The 17,163-nt window shown below is 43.5% G+C and overlaps 1 protein-coding gene across 6 annotated transcripts in view; it reads right to left on the bottom strand.

The window, feature by feature from the left end:
- Positions 1 to 626: 626 nt before the first annotated feature.
- The window catches only part of mcoln2 (mucolipin TRP cation channel 2), a 67,933-nt gene continuing 51,396 nt past the window's right edge, over positions 627 to 17,163 (bottom strand). For all 6 annotated transcript variants that reach the window (XM_045687261.2, XM_014215625.3, XM_045687260.2 and 3 more), the window contains one exon: positions 627 to 1,398. In XM_045687261.2, the coding sequence (XP_045543217.2) occupies positions 1,362 to 1,398 (37 nt within the window). In that variant the 3' untranslated portion in view covers positions 627 to 1,361. The remainder of the gene's footprint in view (positions 1,399 to 17,163) is intronic.

Raw genomic sequence — 17,163 nt, 5'->3', positions numbered from 1 at the left:
TTTGATTACAGCCATGACACTACACTGTTATTGTAATGATGCTTTTATTAAGAAGACTAAATACTGTATGCCATTTCATTATCCTTTAATGCAGTTGGGACCTGTTACAACACATTCATGAAATACTTAGCCATAACGCATTTATTACACAGCTATGTAGTCAAAGTAAATGACCAAATAATGCATGTAACAGAATAATACATGCCACTTCATCATTGTCTCGTATTCTGTCACGCACTCAAGGTTCAGTTTCTGCAAAAAAAATGTACCCTGCTGTCTTAAACCTGGGAAAGGCGGATTCACATTTTCTTGTCTTTATGATACAGGAAAGACATGCATGCCTGTGTGTAGAGGCAGTTCATCTTTCAATAATATTGACGTTGCAGCTTACAGGTGTCATGATCTCTTTATTCCAAAGTTGAATTACTTAGTCAAAAATCAACAACGAAGATATAGGCTACTGTATGTACATAGCATGAATGGATTATGCAATTTACCATCTTCCTTTTGCAAGTGACTGCATTACCTTTTCTATTTACTGAGAATGAATGGTGGCCTTAGACACAATGGTATTACCAAAACAGTAGCCTATATGGACAAAATAATTGACAAATGATAAAGACAAATTATTCTTAGTAGTGCATTTACAGATTTATTTTGAACATACAAATCTATGACACACCGAAAAATAAATTACATGTGTTTCACATTGATGTTGCATACATACGAAGGGCATCAGAATCACATAGTAATCAGGCTCTCCCTGTGCTTGCCTGAAATTACTTTTTGGTCCTGTAAACCTCTGAAGAATGTCCCTGTGAAAATGCCTCATGAGCTTAGTTCAACAGTCATACACCATTAGAACCCAAAATATAAGCTTGTTTTTTTTACACCAATGTTTGTAAACAAAGTAAAACACTGTATAGCATCAAAACATAGTTAACTATATCATGATGGTTAGTCCTTGCGTACATAGCTCCGTCTATGAATTTGAGAGTGGGTACATTTCTCCAGGCCCATTCCTCAGAGGTGGAGTGGCGACTTATTGTTTCAATTAATGATTCAAGCTTATCAATATTTTCCTTCCCTTTGCTAATACAGAGCCACTGGCTCTGAGCCAGCAGATATCGTACATGGCTTTTAGTTTAAATGTTTAAAAGGCAATATAAAGAACTTTATTTGGCACTTATATTCCACATTTGCTCCCCTGTGGAAAATATCCAAACTCTTCCTATAAAAACCTGCATGGTCCCAAATATTATTGAACTGTATTTCCAGGATTCTTTCCTGTATTTCAGACGTCCGGGTTCCCAATTTCCAGAATAATCCTCTTCCCCCAACATTCCCAGGTGTGGCTGCTGTCAGCTGATGAGTATGATGTCATCATTGCTTGGAGCCCTGAAACAGAACTATCCAGTCATAATCCCAAACAAAAAAAGTTGACGGTCATTCCAGCAAATCTTTTACTAGCTTCAATCACCATTAGGGAAAACCACATTCATTTTACATGTGAACACGTAAAGTAGGCTACCCTTACATGTACAATGTTTTATAATTATCGACTTTGTCTCATTGAACAGTGTTTCCCTTACCAAAAATGCTTGACATGAGGGGAGCTCAAACCCATGGTTAATGAGCACTGTCATTTGAGGCAACTGCTTTAGCTAAGTTTGCCAACAGGAAAAAATGATGTTGATGGTACATCATGACAGCTATATGACAAGTCCATATGGCTTTTTACAATGTACAATAAAGTTCTTGCATTGACCTCTTTTCTGTAAAAGCACTTGGATGTGTGCAAAACAGATGAGTAAAAGTGTAGGATTTTGACATATGAGAAAGCGTGCCTTTTGAATTGTGTCTAACATTAGTAGCCTAGTCAAGGATGCATCATCATCATCATCATCATCATGCAATTTTGGCACTCTATACTTGAGACAGACCAAGAGGAACAAAAGTAAACCTTGAATTTTGAGGGTAAATATCCCTCTGGTGGCCAAGGACCTATTTTAAGAAATGCCATTTGTTGGTGGATATAAAGTTTAAGATCTTTGATAAGCTGATGCAGTTTGTTGTTACAGGAAATAATCATTGTCAGCTGGTGAGGTTAGCATAGGGCTAGCATGTGGCAGGTTATCAGATGGGACCAACTACAATGTAGGTCCAGGTTAAACTTAAACTTTTTCTAATGTTCACAAGTATGGACCCTAGGTTGCCTGGTAAAACTTAAAGATTTGTGTTTGCATTCCAAATGCCACACTATTCCATTTGTAGTGCTATGTAGGGAATAGCGTGGCACTATGTAGGGAATAACGTGGCATTTGGATGTAGTCCCTGAAAGTTAGAATGTAGAACATTTTGAAAAGGCTTATGTTTCTTGTTAATAGAATGTAAAGGAAACACCGAAGTAGCTGCCATTCATTGGCAATGCCCAACAAGATGATTAGTTATTGGCAAAGTTGTCCAGAGGAGGATGAGCCCTCCTTATAAGTACATAATGTTGGTCCCTTTACTGTTCCAAATCCCCAACTACAGTCTCCTTTCCTTTATCAACCAAAATAAATGTCCAAGGGATCAGGGTTAATCCATGTAAAGTGCTGCAGTATACTCTACATCAAATGACTCATGTAGACCTGGGTCATATTTAGGGTTGGGGAGTAACAGATTACATGTAATCAGTTAATATTTATTATTTTGTTTACCTTTAACTAGACAAGTCAGTGAAGAACACATTTTTTACAATGACGGCCTACACCAGCAAAAACTGGATGACGCTGTGCCAATTGTGCGCCGCCCAATGGGACTCCCAATCACAGCCGGTTGTGATCAAGTCGAATCGAACCAGGAAGTCTGTAGTGACGCCTCAAGCACGGAGATGCAGTACCTTAGACCACTGTGTCACTCGGGAGCCCAAGAAAATGTAACTCGGGAGTTAAATGTAACCTGATTAGTTTTTGTAATCACTTACGTTATCAGGACATATATTTGGGGAAACTAGATTACTTGAATTACTTTTAAATTCAGAAAAGAGTTTAGCAAAAAACATACATTATCACCTTTGAGAAAACAATGACATTCAATTCAGCATTAAAAAAAAGTTAGAGACCACTGATGGAATCATAATACAGGCTCTGACCCCTGCTGGATGTGGCAGGGGCTACAGTTCATTACGGATTACAAAGGAAAACCCAACCGTGATCTGCCTGACAATGCCTCTCTACCAAACAAACTCAATTCATTTTATGCATGCTTTGAAAACATTGAGCCGGGTGTGAGGGCCGTCACCAACCCAGAGGATTGGGTGATCTCGCTCTCCGAGGCCGATGAGAGAAGGGTCTTTAAATCAGGTCAACAACGGCAAGGCCACAGGCCCCGACGATATTCCAGGGTGCAATCCCGGTCTAATCCTCACATCTGTAATCATGAAGTGCTTTGAGAGGCTGGTTACTCCACACATTAACTCCACCATCCCAGCCACCTCCAATCGGCATTACGCCAACAGATCCATAGACGACGCAATCTCAATTGCTCTCCACACTGCCCTCACCCACCTAGATAAGAGGAATACCTGTGAGAGAATGCTGTTCATTGACTACAGCTCAGCGTTCAACACCATTATCCCGTCCATGCTCATCACCAAGCTTAGGACTCTGGGTCCTGGACTTTGACGGGCCGACCCCAGGTGGTGAGGGTAGGCAACATCACCTCCGCCATGCTGACCCTTAACACAGGGGCATGTGCGCTTCGTCACCGCCCATTCACCCATGACGCCAACACAAATCATCAAGTTGGCTGACGACACAGCGGTGGTAGGCCTGATCACCGGCAATGATGGGTCAGCCTACAGGGAGGTGGTCAGTGACCTGGCAGTATGGTGCCAGAGGAACAATCTCTCTCTTAAGGTCAGCAAGACCAATGTCGGGGACTATAAGAAACAGGGGTGGTGGGGAGAGGGGCAAGCTCGCCCCCATCCACATCGGCGGGGTGGTAGTGGAGTAGTTAGACAGCTTCAAGTTACTCAGTGTTCACTAAAGGCTTAAAATGGTCCAAACACAGTCGTCAAGGAGGCAAGCTTGTGCGTCTTCCCCCTCAGGGAGGTTGAAGTTTGCCATGGGCCCTCCAATCCTCAAAGGATTGTACAGCTGTACCATTGAGAGGATATTGACTGGCTGAATCAATGCTTGGTATGGCAATAGCACCGCCCTCAATCGCGTGGCGCTACAGAGGGTTGTGCGGACAGCCCAGTACATCCCTGGCACCAAGTGCCCTGCCATCCAGGTCCTCTATACCAGGCGGTGTAAAAAGGCCCGGAAAAATCGTTAGACTCCAACCATCCAATCCATAGACTATTTTCTCTGCTGCTGCACGACTAGAGGTATCAGTGCATCAAGTCCGACACCAACAGGCTCTTTACAGCTTCTATCCGCAAGCAATATGCATGAAATACCTACACGGACTGAGTTAACTTTGTATCTTTGACCTTTTATTACAATCGTTGCACATTCACAGGGCCCTACACTCACTCCATATTTTGCTGACTCACATTTATACTGACGCTACACACCAGCTGCTACAATGTTTATCTTCTATCCTGTTGCCTGGTCCCCTTACCCCTACACATACAGTATCTACAATCACTCGAGTATCCCTGCACGTTGTAAATATGGTATTGGAACTGACTTAGATTAGCTGCCATAGATTAACATTAGAAGTGCCCATCCAAGAAGGCTCAAGGTCATTGGCCACAGATAGTTAGTTATTTGTCATTTTATGTACCATAGCTTTGATTGGACTGATCATGTCAACATCATACTTTCAAAATCTTAGCTAGCAGTCATCATCATGAATCAAGTCATCAGTCTACTGGCAAATCCTTCTCAATTGAAGAGAAATAAGTAAAATGTATTAGTGCTTGTCGGCCATGAATATTACACAAGTTGTAAATTGCAAATTCAACAATGAGTGGTTTGGAAGGAATCAGTTGCCAACTGCAAGCTTTGCAAAGCAATCACTAGCCTGCTATTTCAGTAGAAAGGGTGTGGTCCAAGTCTAGGTTTAAGGGTCTTTGATGAGCTTAAAATTATAAAACATTCACTCGCAACACACCATGGGCCAGAAAAGTTTGAATACATTGGCCATGCTGTTCAAAACAACTAGAAACGCAGAAATCTCAGACTAGAGTAAATTCAAGACAACTGGAAAATACGTTTTGAATGGTCATCCAACTCGAAATTCCAAGTCGGGAACATACAGGTCCAAAAATGTATTGAATGCTTCTGCATAAACTATGTAATAATACGCCAGGGAGGTATGTATACTCTAGCTAAGAAAGTAATACTAAGTGTATGTTGTGTAGTAAGCTGTTAGTAGCCCATGTGCCTCACCCTAATAAATTGGTCCCTTTCCCCTTCATAACTTAGTCTACTGTTCTGACTTAGTGGTGCACATCAAAAGCAAATACATGTTTTATTTGTTATATGCTCTGAATAAAAAAGGAGTAAACCTTATCATCAAACGCTTACTTAGAAGCCCTTAACCAATAATACAGTTCAAAAAATAGAGTTAAGTATAAAAATAACATCGATACCGAGTCAATGTGCGGGGGTACAGGTTAGTCGAGGTAATATGAACATTTGTACATGTAGGTCGGGGAAAAGTGACTATGCATAGATAAACAGCGAGTAACAGCAGTGTAAAAACCAAAGGGGGGGTGGGTGTCAATGTAAATAGTCCAGGTGGCCATTTGATTAGCTGTTCAGGAGTCTTATGGCTTGGGGGTAGAAGCTGTTAACTTGTTATGGATAGGGGGCTGTATTTTCACGGCCGGATAAAAAATGTACCCGATTTAATCTGGTTATTACTCCTGCCCAGAAACTAGAATATGCATATAATTAGTAGCTTTGGATAGAAAACACTCCAAAGTTTCTAAAACTGTTTGAACGGTGTCTGTGAGTATAACAGAACTCAAATGGCAGGCCAAAACCTGAGAAGATTCTGTACAGGAAGTACCCTGTCTGACCATTTCTTGGCCTTCTTTGTCATCTCTATCCAAAACAGAGGATCTCTGCTGTAATGTGACATTTTCTAAGGCTCCCATAGGCTCTCAGAAGGCGCCAGAATGTTGAATGATGACTTTGCAGTCTGTGGCTGAAAAACAGTAGCGCATTTGGTAAGTGGTCGATCTGAGAACAATGAGACGGGTGCGCGCGTGCACGAGACGACTCCATTTTCAACTTTGACGAAAAAATAAAAACATGGTGTCGCCTCGTGCACATGCCCCAGTCTCATTGTTCTCAGATCGACCACTATCCAAATGCGCTACTGTTTTTCAGCCATGGCCTGCAAAGTCACCATTCACCGTTCTGGCGCCTTCTGAGAGCCTATGGGAGCGTTACAAAATGTCACGTTATGCCAGAGATCCCCTGTTTTGGTTAGAGATGATCAAGAAGGCCAAGAAATAGTCAGAGAGAGCGCTTCCTGTTTGGAATCTTCTCAGGTTTTGGCCTGCCAAATGAGTTCTGTTATACTCACAGACACCATTCAAACAGTTTTAGAAACGTTAGGGTGTTTTCTATCCAAATCAAACAATTATATGTATATTCTAGTTACTGGGCAGGAGTAGTAACCAGATTAAATCGGGTACGTTTTTTATCCGGCCGTGCAAATACTGCCCCCTATCCCCAACAGGTTAAAATGGTGTAAAATAGTCATATGTTTGAAAAATGGAAGTTTTCGGATTTTCGAGGATTTTGTATTTCGCGCCACGCCCAATCATTGGATATTGGAGTGGTGTTCCGCTAGCGGAACGTCTAGATGTAAGAGGTTTTAAGGAACCTTTTGAACCTGGACTTGTCGCTCCAGTACTGCTTGCCGTGCGGAAGCAGAGAGAACAGTCTACGACTTGGGTGGCGGGAGTCTTTGACAATTTTTAGGGCCTTCCTCTGACACCGCCTAGTATATACAGTGAGGGAAAAAAGTATTCGATCCCCTGCTGATTTTGTACGTTTGCCCACTGACAAAGAAATGATCAATCTATCATTTTAAAGGTAGGTTTATTTGAACAGTGAGAGACAGAATAAACACAAAAAAATCCAGAAAAACACATGTACATGTAAACCAAACCCGTTATCAGGGGTGAGCCTGCAGGAAAGGAACCACATGTGGGAGGATGTCATCCCTGTAACGCACAGTGTTGAGATTGCAAGCAATGACAACATGCTCAATCCGATGATGCTGTGACACACCGCCCCAGACCATGACGGACCCTCCACCTCGATCCCACTCCAGAGTACAAGACTCAGTGTAACGCTCATTCCTTCGACGATAAACGCGAATCCGACCATCACCCTTGGTGAGAATAAACCGCGACTCGTCAGTGAAGAGCACTTTACCAGTCCTGTCTGGTCCAGCGACAGTGGGTTCGTGCCCATAAGCGACGTTGTTGCTGCCTTACAACAGGCCTACAAGCCCTAAGTCCAGCCTCTCTCAGCCTATTGCAGACAGTCTGAGCACTGATAGAGAAATTGTGCGTTCCTGGTGTAACTCAGGCAGTTGCTGTTGCCATCCTGTACCTGTTCTGCATGTGTGATGTTCAGATGTACCGATCCTGTGCAGGTGTTGTTACGTGGTCTGCCACTGCGAGGACGATCAGCTGTCCGTCCTGTCTCCCTGTAGCACTGTCTTAGGCGTCTCACAGTACGGACATTGCAATTTATTGCCCTGGCCACATCTGCAGTCCTCATGCCTTCTTGCAGCATGCCGAAGGCACGTTCACACAGATGAGAGGGGACCCTGGGCATCTTTCTTTTGGTGTTTTTCAGAGTCAGTAGAAAGGCCTCTTTAGTGTCCTAAGTGTTTATAACTGTGACCATAATTGCCTACCGTCTGTAAGCTGTTAGTGTCTTAACGACCATTCCACAGGTGCATGTTCATTAATTGTTTATGGTTCATTGAACAAGCATGGGAAACAGTGTTTAAACCCGTTACAATGAAGAGCTGTGAAGTTAATTGGATTTTTTTACAAATGATCTTTGAAAGACAGGGTCCTGAAAAGGGATGTTTTTTTTGTTGTTGCCGAGTTTACACACACACACACACACACACACACACACACACACACACACACACACACACACACACACATGTTTAGTATATAACCCAGGCATTAACCACTTGGGTAGGGGGCAGTATTTTCACGTCTGGATGAAAAGCATGCCCAAAGTAAACTGCCTGTTACTCAGGCCCGGAAGCTAGGATATGCATATAATTGGTAGATTTTGATAGAAAACACTCTGAAGTTTCTTAAACTGTTACAATGATGTCTGTGAGTATAACAGAACGGATATGGCAGGCGAAACCCCAAGGACAAACAATCTAAAAAAAAGAAAATTCAGCCTACCACTGTTTTCAATGCTGTCACTTTTATTATAAGGCAACATCCTTCCAGATTGCAGTTCCTAGGGCTTCCACTAGATGTAAACAGTCTTTAGAAAGACTTTCAGGCTGGTTTTTGGAGAAATGAGCCAGAAATTGTAGTTTTTCTAAGTGGCTCTCATTTTGGCTGTAGTGTTTCCAAGCCCATGGAAGAGAGCGTGTTCTTTGGTATTTTTCTCCGGTAAAGACAATAACGATTCTCCGTCTACAATTTTATCGTTTATTTATGCATTAGGGTACCTAAGGTTTGATTATAAACGTTGTTTGACTTGTTTGGAAAAGTTTATTAGTAACGTTTGGGATTAATTTTGTATGCATTTTGATGGAGGGAAACTGGGTGGATTATTGACTGAAACTGAGTTTTTATGGATATAAAGAAGGACAGTGTCGAACAAAAGGACCATTGTGATGTATCTGGGACCTTTTGGAGTGCCAACAGAAGAAGATCAAAGGTAAGGCATTTATTATATCGCTATTTCTGACTTTCGTGGTGCACCTGCCTGGTTGAAATATGTTTTTCATGCTTTTGTATGCGGGGCACTGTCCTCAGATAATCGCATGGTGTGCTTTCGCCGTAAAGCCTTTTTGAAATCTGAAACAGCGACTGGATTAACAGGAAGTTAAGCTTTATTTTGATGTATTACACTTGTAATTTTATGAAAGTTATATATTTATAATTCTGTAGTTTGAATTTCGCACTCTGCAATACGGATTTGGGGTTGTACCTGGTGGGTTCATTGATAATTTGTGTGAGATTGAGGGCATCTAGTTTAGATTGTAGGACTGCTGGGGTGTTAAGCATATCCCAGACGCTACCGTCCCACCTGCCCATAAGAAGTTAACTAGCAGCGAAGAAATGAAGAATGGTGACGAAAACCAACAGAACCGCTAACGGAAAGTCTACAAAGGCCCAGTCCCAACAAGCAGCAGCTAGCTACAGTTTGAGTACTGACAACACTTCAGATACCCAGCAACAAGATTCTGCAATGGCAATGAAGAAATGAAAAAGGCTGTAATAAAACTATCAATGATCATTATGACAGGCTCGAAACAAAGTTTGAGTCCCTAAAGACAGCACAGGCCGAACTGAAGAGCCGCATGGACACAGCCAATGAGGCCGTCTGACAATGACACCCAGATCAGAGGCCTGGAAACCACCTGCGTGCAACTTAATAAAAAAACAAGCCACGATTCTCGTCTTAGAAGGCAGGAGTTGCAGGCTGAACAGCAAACTTGTTTGGATTTGGGAGGACGAAGAACAAGGTAACCCACAGTGTTCGTGTCCAATCTCATTCCCAAGCTGCTGGGCAATGACAACTTCCTAAAGCACTTAATTGACCGTGCACACCACTCTCTGCAGGTGAAGCCCTCACTAGGTGCCAAGCCGTGCACCATAATAACAAGGGTAAATCAATTTCAGGAAAAGGAGCTCATCAGCGAGCTATGGAATACAAAGGCCAAAGGTTCTCATTTTCCCCCCAACTACACCATGGAGGTGAAGGCGCAACGGCACGCATTCCAAGATGTCATGCAGACCATGAGAGAGGCGGAGGTGAAATATAGCCTGCGTTTCCCAGCAATGCTTCATATTCATCACAACGAGAGTTTTCACCAAGCCCGAAGAGGCTGCAACCTACTTATCAAAACTATAGCAAACCCTCTGCAAAGTTGAAATCACTCGACACAAATTTCTGGGATATTGACTGAGCAAACAGTAGTTTTTATGTTGATTCATAAGTAGTAACGTATTAATTTGTCTATTCAAGCCACCATGCCCGGCGGTCCTCATTTACATGAGAGATGGAGAACAGTGCTTCATTTGGGGAAGCAGTGGGGAGGGCGGGTTTCTCTGGTGTCTGTTACTGTGCTTGGTTGTTTTCTGCAGCCAGAAGTTTTATTTTAACTTGTACATGCTTAAGATGTTTTATTTGAAATCCTCTTGGATAAAAATGTCAGGAAACGATCTCAGGAATCAGTCATATGTTAAAGGTGTCTCAGGCACGCACGCAAAAGGTGCGGACACTTTTACTGTAAGAAACGCACATAAAAGCCATGGTGCAGCAACATCTGAGATCCAACTGGATTTCAAGTTTAATTGCCTAACGTCTAAGCTGTTAGTGTCTTTAACGACCGAAAAGCGTCGCTTTTCTCTTTCGTAAAAACACCCCTTTTACAACTCATCTCTACAGACCCACACAGAACAACATTAATTTGGTCCCTGTCACCCTGTTGAACGTCTATGGCCCCAGCATTGACAAGCCACAATTCTTTCGTAATGTTTTTGATTTGCTCCCAAATCTTAGTACCACTAATCTAATAATTGGAGGCAATTTGACAGACTGTCTACACGTACTCCATCAAATATCACCTCTGTCCAGGTTCTAATTAATCTAATCCAGGAATCTAGAGGGCCTCTGGAGAATGCAACATCCCAGACAAAGACTACTCAGTCATTCTACTCTCATGTTCACAAGTCGTATTCTAGAATCGACTACTTCCTAATAGATTCCAAACTAATATGCAATGTGCTTAATTCGAAATACCATAGCATCTTAATAAGCGACCACAGTCTAATTATGTTGTCCCCTCAATCTTTCTTTATGAAAAGAATAGAAAGAGTGGGAGGCCCTGGTGCACAACTGAGCAAGAGGACAAGTACAGTAGAGTTTAGTTTGAGAGAGACACCTCAAGTCCTAAACTGGCAGCTTCAATTAAATAGTACCCGCAAAACAGTCTCAACGTCAATGGCACTGAAGTAATTTATAAAATAAGGTACCCAATTTGTAGTTACGGTCTTGTCCCGTCGCTGCAACTCCTGTATGGAGAGCTGTGCGTCCTCCGAAACACAACCCAGCCAAGCCACACTGCTTCTTGACACAATGTAATCCGCAAGCCAGCTGCACCAATGTGTCGGAAGAAACACTGTACACCTGGTGACCGTTTCAGAGTGCATTGTGCCCAGCCCGCCACAAGAGTCGCTAGTGCACAATGGGACAGAAACATCCCTGCCAGCCAAACCCTCCCCTGACCACGCTGGGCCAATTGTGCACCACCCCATGGGTCTCCCGGTCATGGCCAGATGCGACAGACTTATTCGAACCAGGATCTCTATTGGCACAGGTAGCACTGCGATGCAGTGCCTTAGACCACCGCGCCACTGCACAGTATTTAACAAAAGTATTGTGGTGAGGGTCAATGTTTAAGGTACGAGTTAACTTTAGTTGGGTAGCTGGCTAGCTATCTGGGCTACTCAGACAAGACGTGAACCTGGATAACTAATTTTGGAACATCAAAACAGATCGCCGACATTGAATTCAAGCCAGATACAATTTCAATTTTGAATATGGCTTAGAACAAAATTATGTTGAGCTTCAATGTTGTCGGGATATAACATTAGCTAGCTAAACACTTGTGTAGCTAGCTGTTGCTAAGATAAGAGTGGCTAGGTTAGAGTTTTGCATAACAGCTCGGGAACATAGAAATCCCCCAATGGGGACATGCGGCATTTCTCCCTGAGATCATGATCTGTAATCTTAATTCGGTCTCTTTCTGTTTCTCCTATAACAAAAATGAGAACCTGTTAAACACCCCCCATGTAATTAGTTAACTTTTCTTCATTGTTTGCTGAAAAAGACAATTAGAAACATTCTCTGCTAAAGCAATACCCTTCTCTAATATTCAAAAAGGAAATTATCATATTTAATCTTTCTCTGTGATGTGGGTGTCCCGGTTGACAACTTTGTGGAATTTCAAAGAGTGCCTATTGGATAATGCTAATATTTCAGAACCCTCTTTTACAAGAAAACTAGCAAATCAATCGAGGTGCCATCTGGTGACCATTTAGGGAATGGTGTTCTCAGCTGAGGTCTCAAATGTCATTCAGGAACATGGAGTGTAGACAGAAGAAAAAACCCACAAACCTAATAGAGACTAATTAGTTAGGGCACACTACCAAAATTATATACACAGTAACAGTCGAACGATGACACCTACTCATGCCAGGGTTTCTTTATTTTTACTATTTTCTACATAATAATAAAAGTTAATATAAACATGAAGACATCAAAACTAACACTTTTGGTTACTACAAATCCAAATATATTTTATATTTGAGATTCTTCAAAAGTAGCCACCCTTTTCCTTGATGACAGCTTTGCACACTCTTGGCATTCTCTCAACCAGCTTCATGAGGTAGTCTCCTGGAATGCATTTCAAATAACAGGTATACCTTGTGTAATGTCTTTATTCTTAATGATTTGAGCCAATCAGTTGTGTTCTGACAAGGTAGGGGTGGTATACAGAAGATAGCGCAATTTGGTAAAAGATGAAGTGCATATTATGGCAACAGCTCCAATAAGCAAAGAGAAATGACAGTCCAGCATTACTTGACTTTTAAGATATGAAGGTCAGTCAATACGGAAAATTAAGTATTTTGAAAGTTTCTTCAAGTGCAGTCACAAAAACCAAATGCTGATGAAGAAACTGGTTCTCATGAGGACTGCCACAGGAAAGGAAGACCCAGAGTTACTGCTACTGCAGAGGATGCGTTCATTAGAGTTACAGGCCTCAGAAATTGCAGCCCAAATAAATGCATCCGAGTTCAAGTAACAGATATCTCAACATCAACTGTTCAGAGGGGACTGCATGAATCAGGTCTTCATTGTCAAATTGCTGCAAAGAAACCACTACTGAAGTACAGCAATAAGAAGAGAGACTTCCATGGGCCAAGAAACACAGGCAATTGACATTAGATGGATGGAAATCTGTCCTTTGGTCTAATGAGTTCAAATTTGGGATTTTTCATTCCAATCGCGGTGTCTGTGTGAGACGCAGAGTAGGTCTCTGTGTGGTTCCCACCGTGAAGTATTGAGGTGCGATGGTGCTTTGTAGGTGACACTGATTTAATTAGAATTCAAGGCACACTTAACCAGCATGGCTACCACAGCATTCTGCAGCAATACACCATCCCATCTGGTTTGCTCTTAGTGGGACTGTCATTTGTTTTCAACAGGACAATGACCCAACACACCTCCAGGCTAAGTAAGGGCTATTTGACCAAGAAGGAGAGCTGCATCAGATGACCTGGCCTCCGCAACCACCCGGCCTTAACCCAATTAAGATTGTTTTGGATGAGTTGGACCGCAGCGTGAAGGAAAAGCAGCCAACAAGTGCTCAGCATGTGTGAGAACTCCTTCATGACTATTGGAAAAGTATCCCAAGTGAAGCTGGTTGAGAGAATGCCAAGAGTGCACACTATCATGGCAAAGGTTGGCTACATCAAAGAAACTCAAATATATTTTGATTTGTTTAGCACTTTTTTGGTTACTATATGATTCCATGTGTTATTTCATAGTTTTGATGTCTTCACTATTATTCTACAATGTAAAAAACAGTAAAAATTAAGAAAAACCCTGGAATGAGTAGGCGTCCAAAATTTTGACTGGTACTGTATATAATCTTTGGGATCTGGGGGCAGTATTGAGTAGCTTGGATGAATAAGGTGCCCAGAGTAAACTGCCTACTACTCAGGCCCAGAAGCTAGGATATGCATTTGGATAGAAAACACTCTGAAGTTTCTAAAACTGTTTGAATGATGTCTGTGAATATAACAGAACGCATATGGCAGGCAAAAACCTGAGAAAAATCCAACCAGGAAGTGGGAAATCTGAGGTTTGTAGTTTTTCAAGTGATTGCCTATCCAATATACATTTACATTACATTACATTTAAGTCATTTAGCAGACGCTCTTATCCAGAGCGACTTACAAAATGGTGCATTCACCTTATGATATCCAGTGGAACAACCACTTTACAATAGTGCATCTAAATCTTTTAAGGGGGGGGGGGGGGGGGTTAGAAGGATTACTTTATCCTATCCTAGGTATTCCTTAAAGAGGTGGGGTTTCAGGTGTCTCCGGAAGGTGGTGATTGACTCCGCTGTCCTGGCGTCGTGAGGGAGCTTGTTTCACCATTGGGGTGCCAGAGCAGCGAACAGTTTTGACTGGGCTGAGCGGGAACTGTGCTTCCTCAGAGGTAGGGGGGCCAGCAGGCCAGTGGTGGATGAACGCAGTGCCCTTGTTTGGGTGTAGGGCCTGATCAGAGCCTGAAGGTATGGAGGTGCCGTTCCCTTCACAGCTCCGTAGGCAATCACCATGGTCTTGTAGCGGATGCGAGCTTCAACTGGAAGCCAGTGGAGAGAGCGGAGGAGCGGGGTGACGTGAGAGAACTTGGGAAGGTTGAACACCAGACGGGCTGCGGCGTTCTGGATGAGTTGTAGGGGTTTAATGGCACAGGCAGGGAGCCCAGCCAACAGCGAGTTGCAGTAATCCAGACGGGAGATGACAAGTGCCTGGATTAGGACCTGCGCCGCTTCCTGTGTGAGGCAGGGTCGTACTCTGCGAATGTTGTAGAGCATGAACCTACAGGATCGGGTCACCGCCTTGATGTTAGTGGAGAACGACAGGGTGTTGTCCAGGATCACGCCAAGGTTCTTAGCACTCTGGGAGGAGGACACAAGGGAGTTGTCAACCGTGATGGCGAGATCATGGAAGGGGCAGTCCTTCCCCGGGAGGAAGAGCAGCTCCGTCTTGCCGAGGTTCAGCTTGAGCTGGTGATCCGTCATCCACACTGATATGTCTGACAGACATGCAGAGATGCGATTCGCCGCCTGGTTATCAGAAGGGGGAAAGGAGAAGATTAATTGTGTGTCGTCTGCATAGCAATGATAGGAGAGACCATGTGAGGATATGACAGAGCCAAGTGACTTGGTGTATAGCGAGAATAGGAGAGGGCCTAGAACAGAGCCCTGGGGGACACCAGTGGTGAGAGCGCATGGTGCGGAGACAGATTCTCGCCACGCCACCTGGTAGGAGCGACCTGTCAGGTAGGATGCAATCCAAGCGTGGGCCGCGCCGGAGATGCCCAACTCGGAGAGGGTGGAGAGGAGGATCTGATGGTTCACAGTATCAAAGGCAGCAGATAGGTCTAGAAGGATGAGAGCAGAGGAGAGAGAGTTAACTTTAGCAGTGCGGAGAGCCTCCGTGACACAGAGAAGAGCAGTCTCAGTTGAATGCCCAGTCTTGAAACCTGACTGATTAGGATCAAGAAGGTCATTCTGAGAGAGATAGCAGGAGAGCTGGCCAAGGACGGCACGTTCAAGAGTTTTGGAGAGAAAAGAAAGAAGGGATACTGGTCTGTAGTTGTTGACATCGGAGGGATCGAGTGTAGGTTTTTTCAGAAGGGGTGCAACTCTCGCTCTCTTGAAGACGGAAGGGACGTAGCCAGCGGTCAAGGATGAGTTGATGAGCGAGGTGAGGAAGGGGAGAAGGTCTCCGGAAATGGTCTGGAGAAGAGAGGAGGGGATAGGGTCAAGTGGGCAGGTTGTTGGGCGGCCGGCCGTCACAAGACGCGAGATTTCATCTGGAGAGAGAGGGGAGGAAGAGGTCAAAGCACAGGGTAGGGCAGTGTGAGCAGGACCAGCGGTGTCGTTTGACTTAGCAAACGAGGATCGGATATCGTCAACCTTCTTTTCAAAATGGTTGACGAAGTCATCCGCAGAGAGGGAGGAGGGGGGGGGGAGGGGGAGGAGGATTCAGGAGGGAGGAGAAGGTAGCAAAGAGCTTCCTAGGGTTAGAGGCAGATGCTTGGAATTTAGAGTGGTAGAAAGTGGCTTTAGCAGCAGAGACAGAAGAGGAGAATGTAGAGAGGAGTGAGTGAAAGGATGCCAGGTCCGCAGGGAGGCGAGTTTTCCTCCATTTCCGCTCGGCTGCCCGGAGCCTTGTTCTGTGAGCTCGTAGTGAGTCGTCGAGCCACGGAGCAGGAGGGGAGGACCGAGCCGGCCTGGAGGATAGGGGACAGAGAAAATCAAAGGATGCAGAAAGGGAGGAGAGGAGGGTTGAGGAGGCAGAATCAGGAGATAGGTTGGAGAAGGTTTGAGCAGAGGGAAGAGATGATAGGATGGAAGAGGAGAGAGTAGCGGGAGAGAGAGAGTGTATATATATATACAGTGTCTGTGGGGTTATATTGCACTTCCTAAGGCCTCCACTAGATGTCAACAGTCTTTAGAATGTTGTTTCATACTGTGAATGGGGAGAGAATAAGAGCTGTTTTAACCAGGTGTCTGGAAAAATGCCATGACCTCAGTCACGCGTGCTCCCGTGAGAGCGAGCGGAGTTCTTTTTCATTTCTAAAGACAAAGGAATTGTCCGGTTGGAATATTATTTGTAGATGTATGATAAAAACATCCTAAAGATTGATTCTATACATCGTTTGACATGCTATACTGCAAATTAATCAAAACAGATAGACCTTGAAATGGCCATTTGTTGACCAAAACTAGCTGTTGCATTCCAAGAGTCACAAATATGCTGCTGGAGTATCACACTAAGGTTTCCATTGACCCAGGTTTGTTCAACAAAAGTGATATAAAAAAAAAAAGTTGTGGCGTGTAATTGTAGCCGTTTGACAAGAGCGTCTAACTTCCCTTGTGACAAATGGAAACTTTTTTTCAAGATAATAGTTCTTTGCAGAACAGGGATTGTCCTGACTTTCAAGAATGCCTGAATTGCTGCACCTTAGTTTTTTGGTTGGCTGGCAATTTCACAACTACATGAGTGCAAGTTCCACCATGGCGATATGTTTGCACATAATTATTCAAATATTAGTCAATTGTACTGTACTGATTTTTCAGGGGTATTTTTTTTGTGGGGGGTGACATCGTTACGCCCAGCTG

Source organism: Salmo salar, chromosome 10, assembly GCF_965601325.2.
Source record: "Salmo salar chromosome 10, fSalSal1, whole genome shotgun sequence".
NCBI lineage: Eukaryota > Metazoa > Chordata > Actinopteri > Salmoniformes > Salmonidae > Salmo > Salmo salar.
The sequence above is the reverse complement of the archived record's forward strand: the minus strand, read 5'-3'. Positions and strand labels throughout refer to the sequence as shown.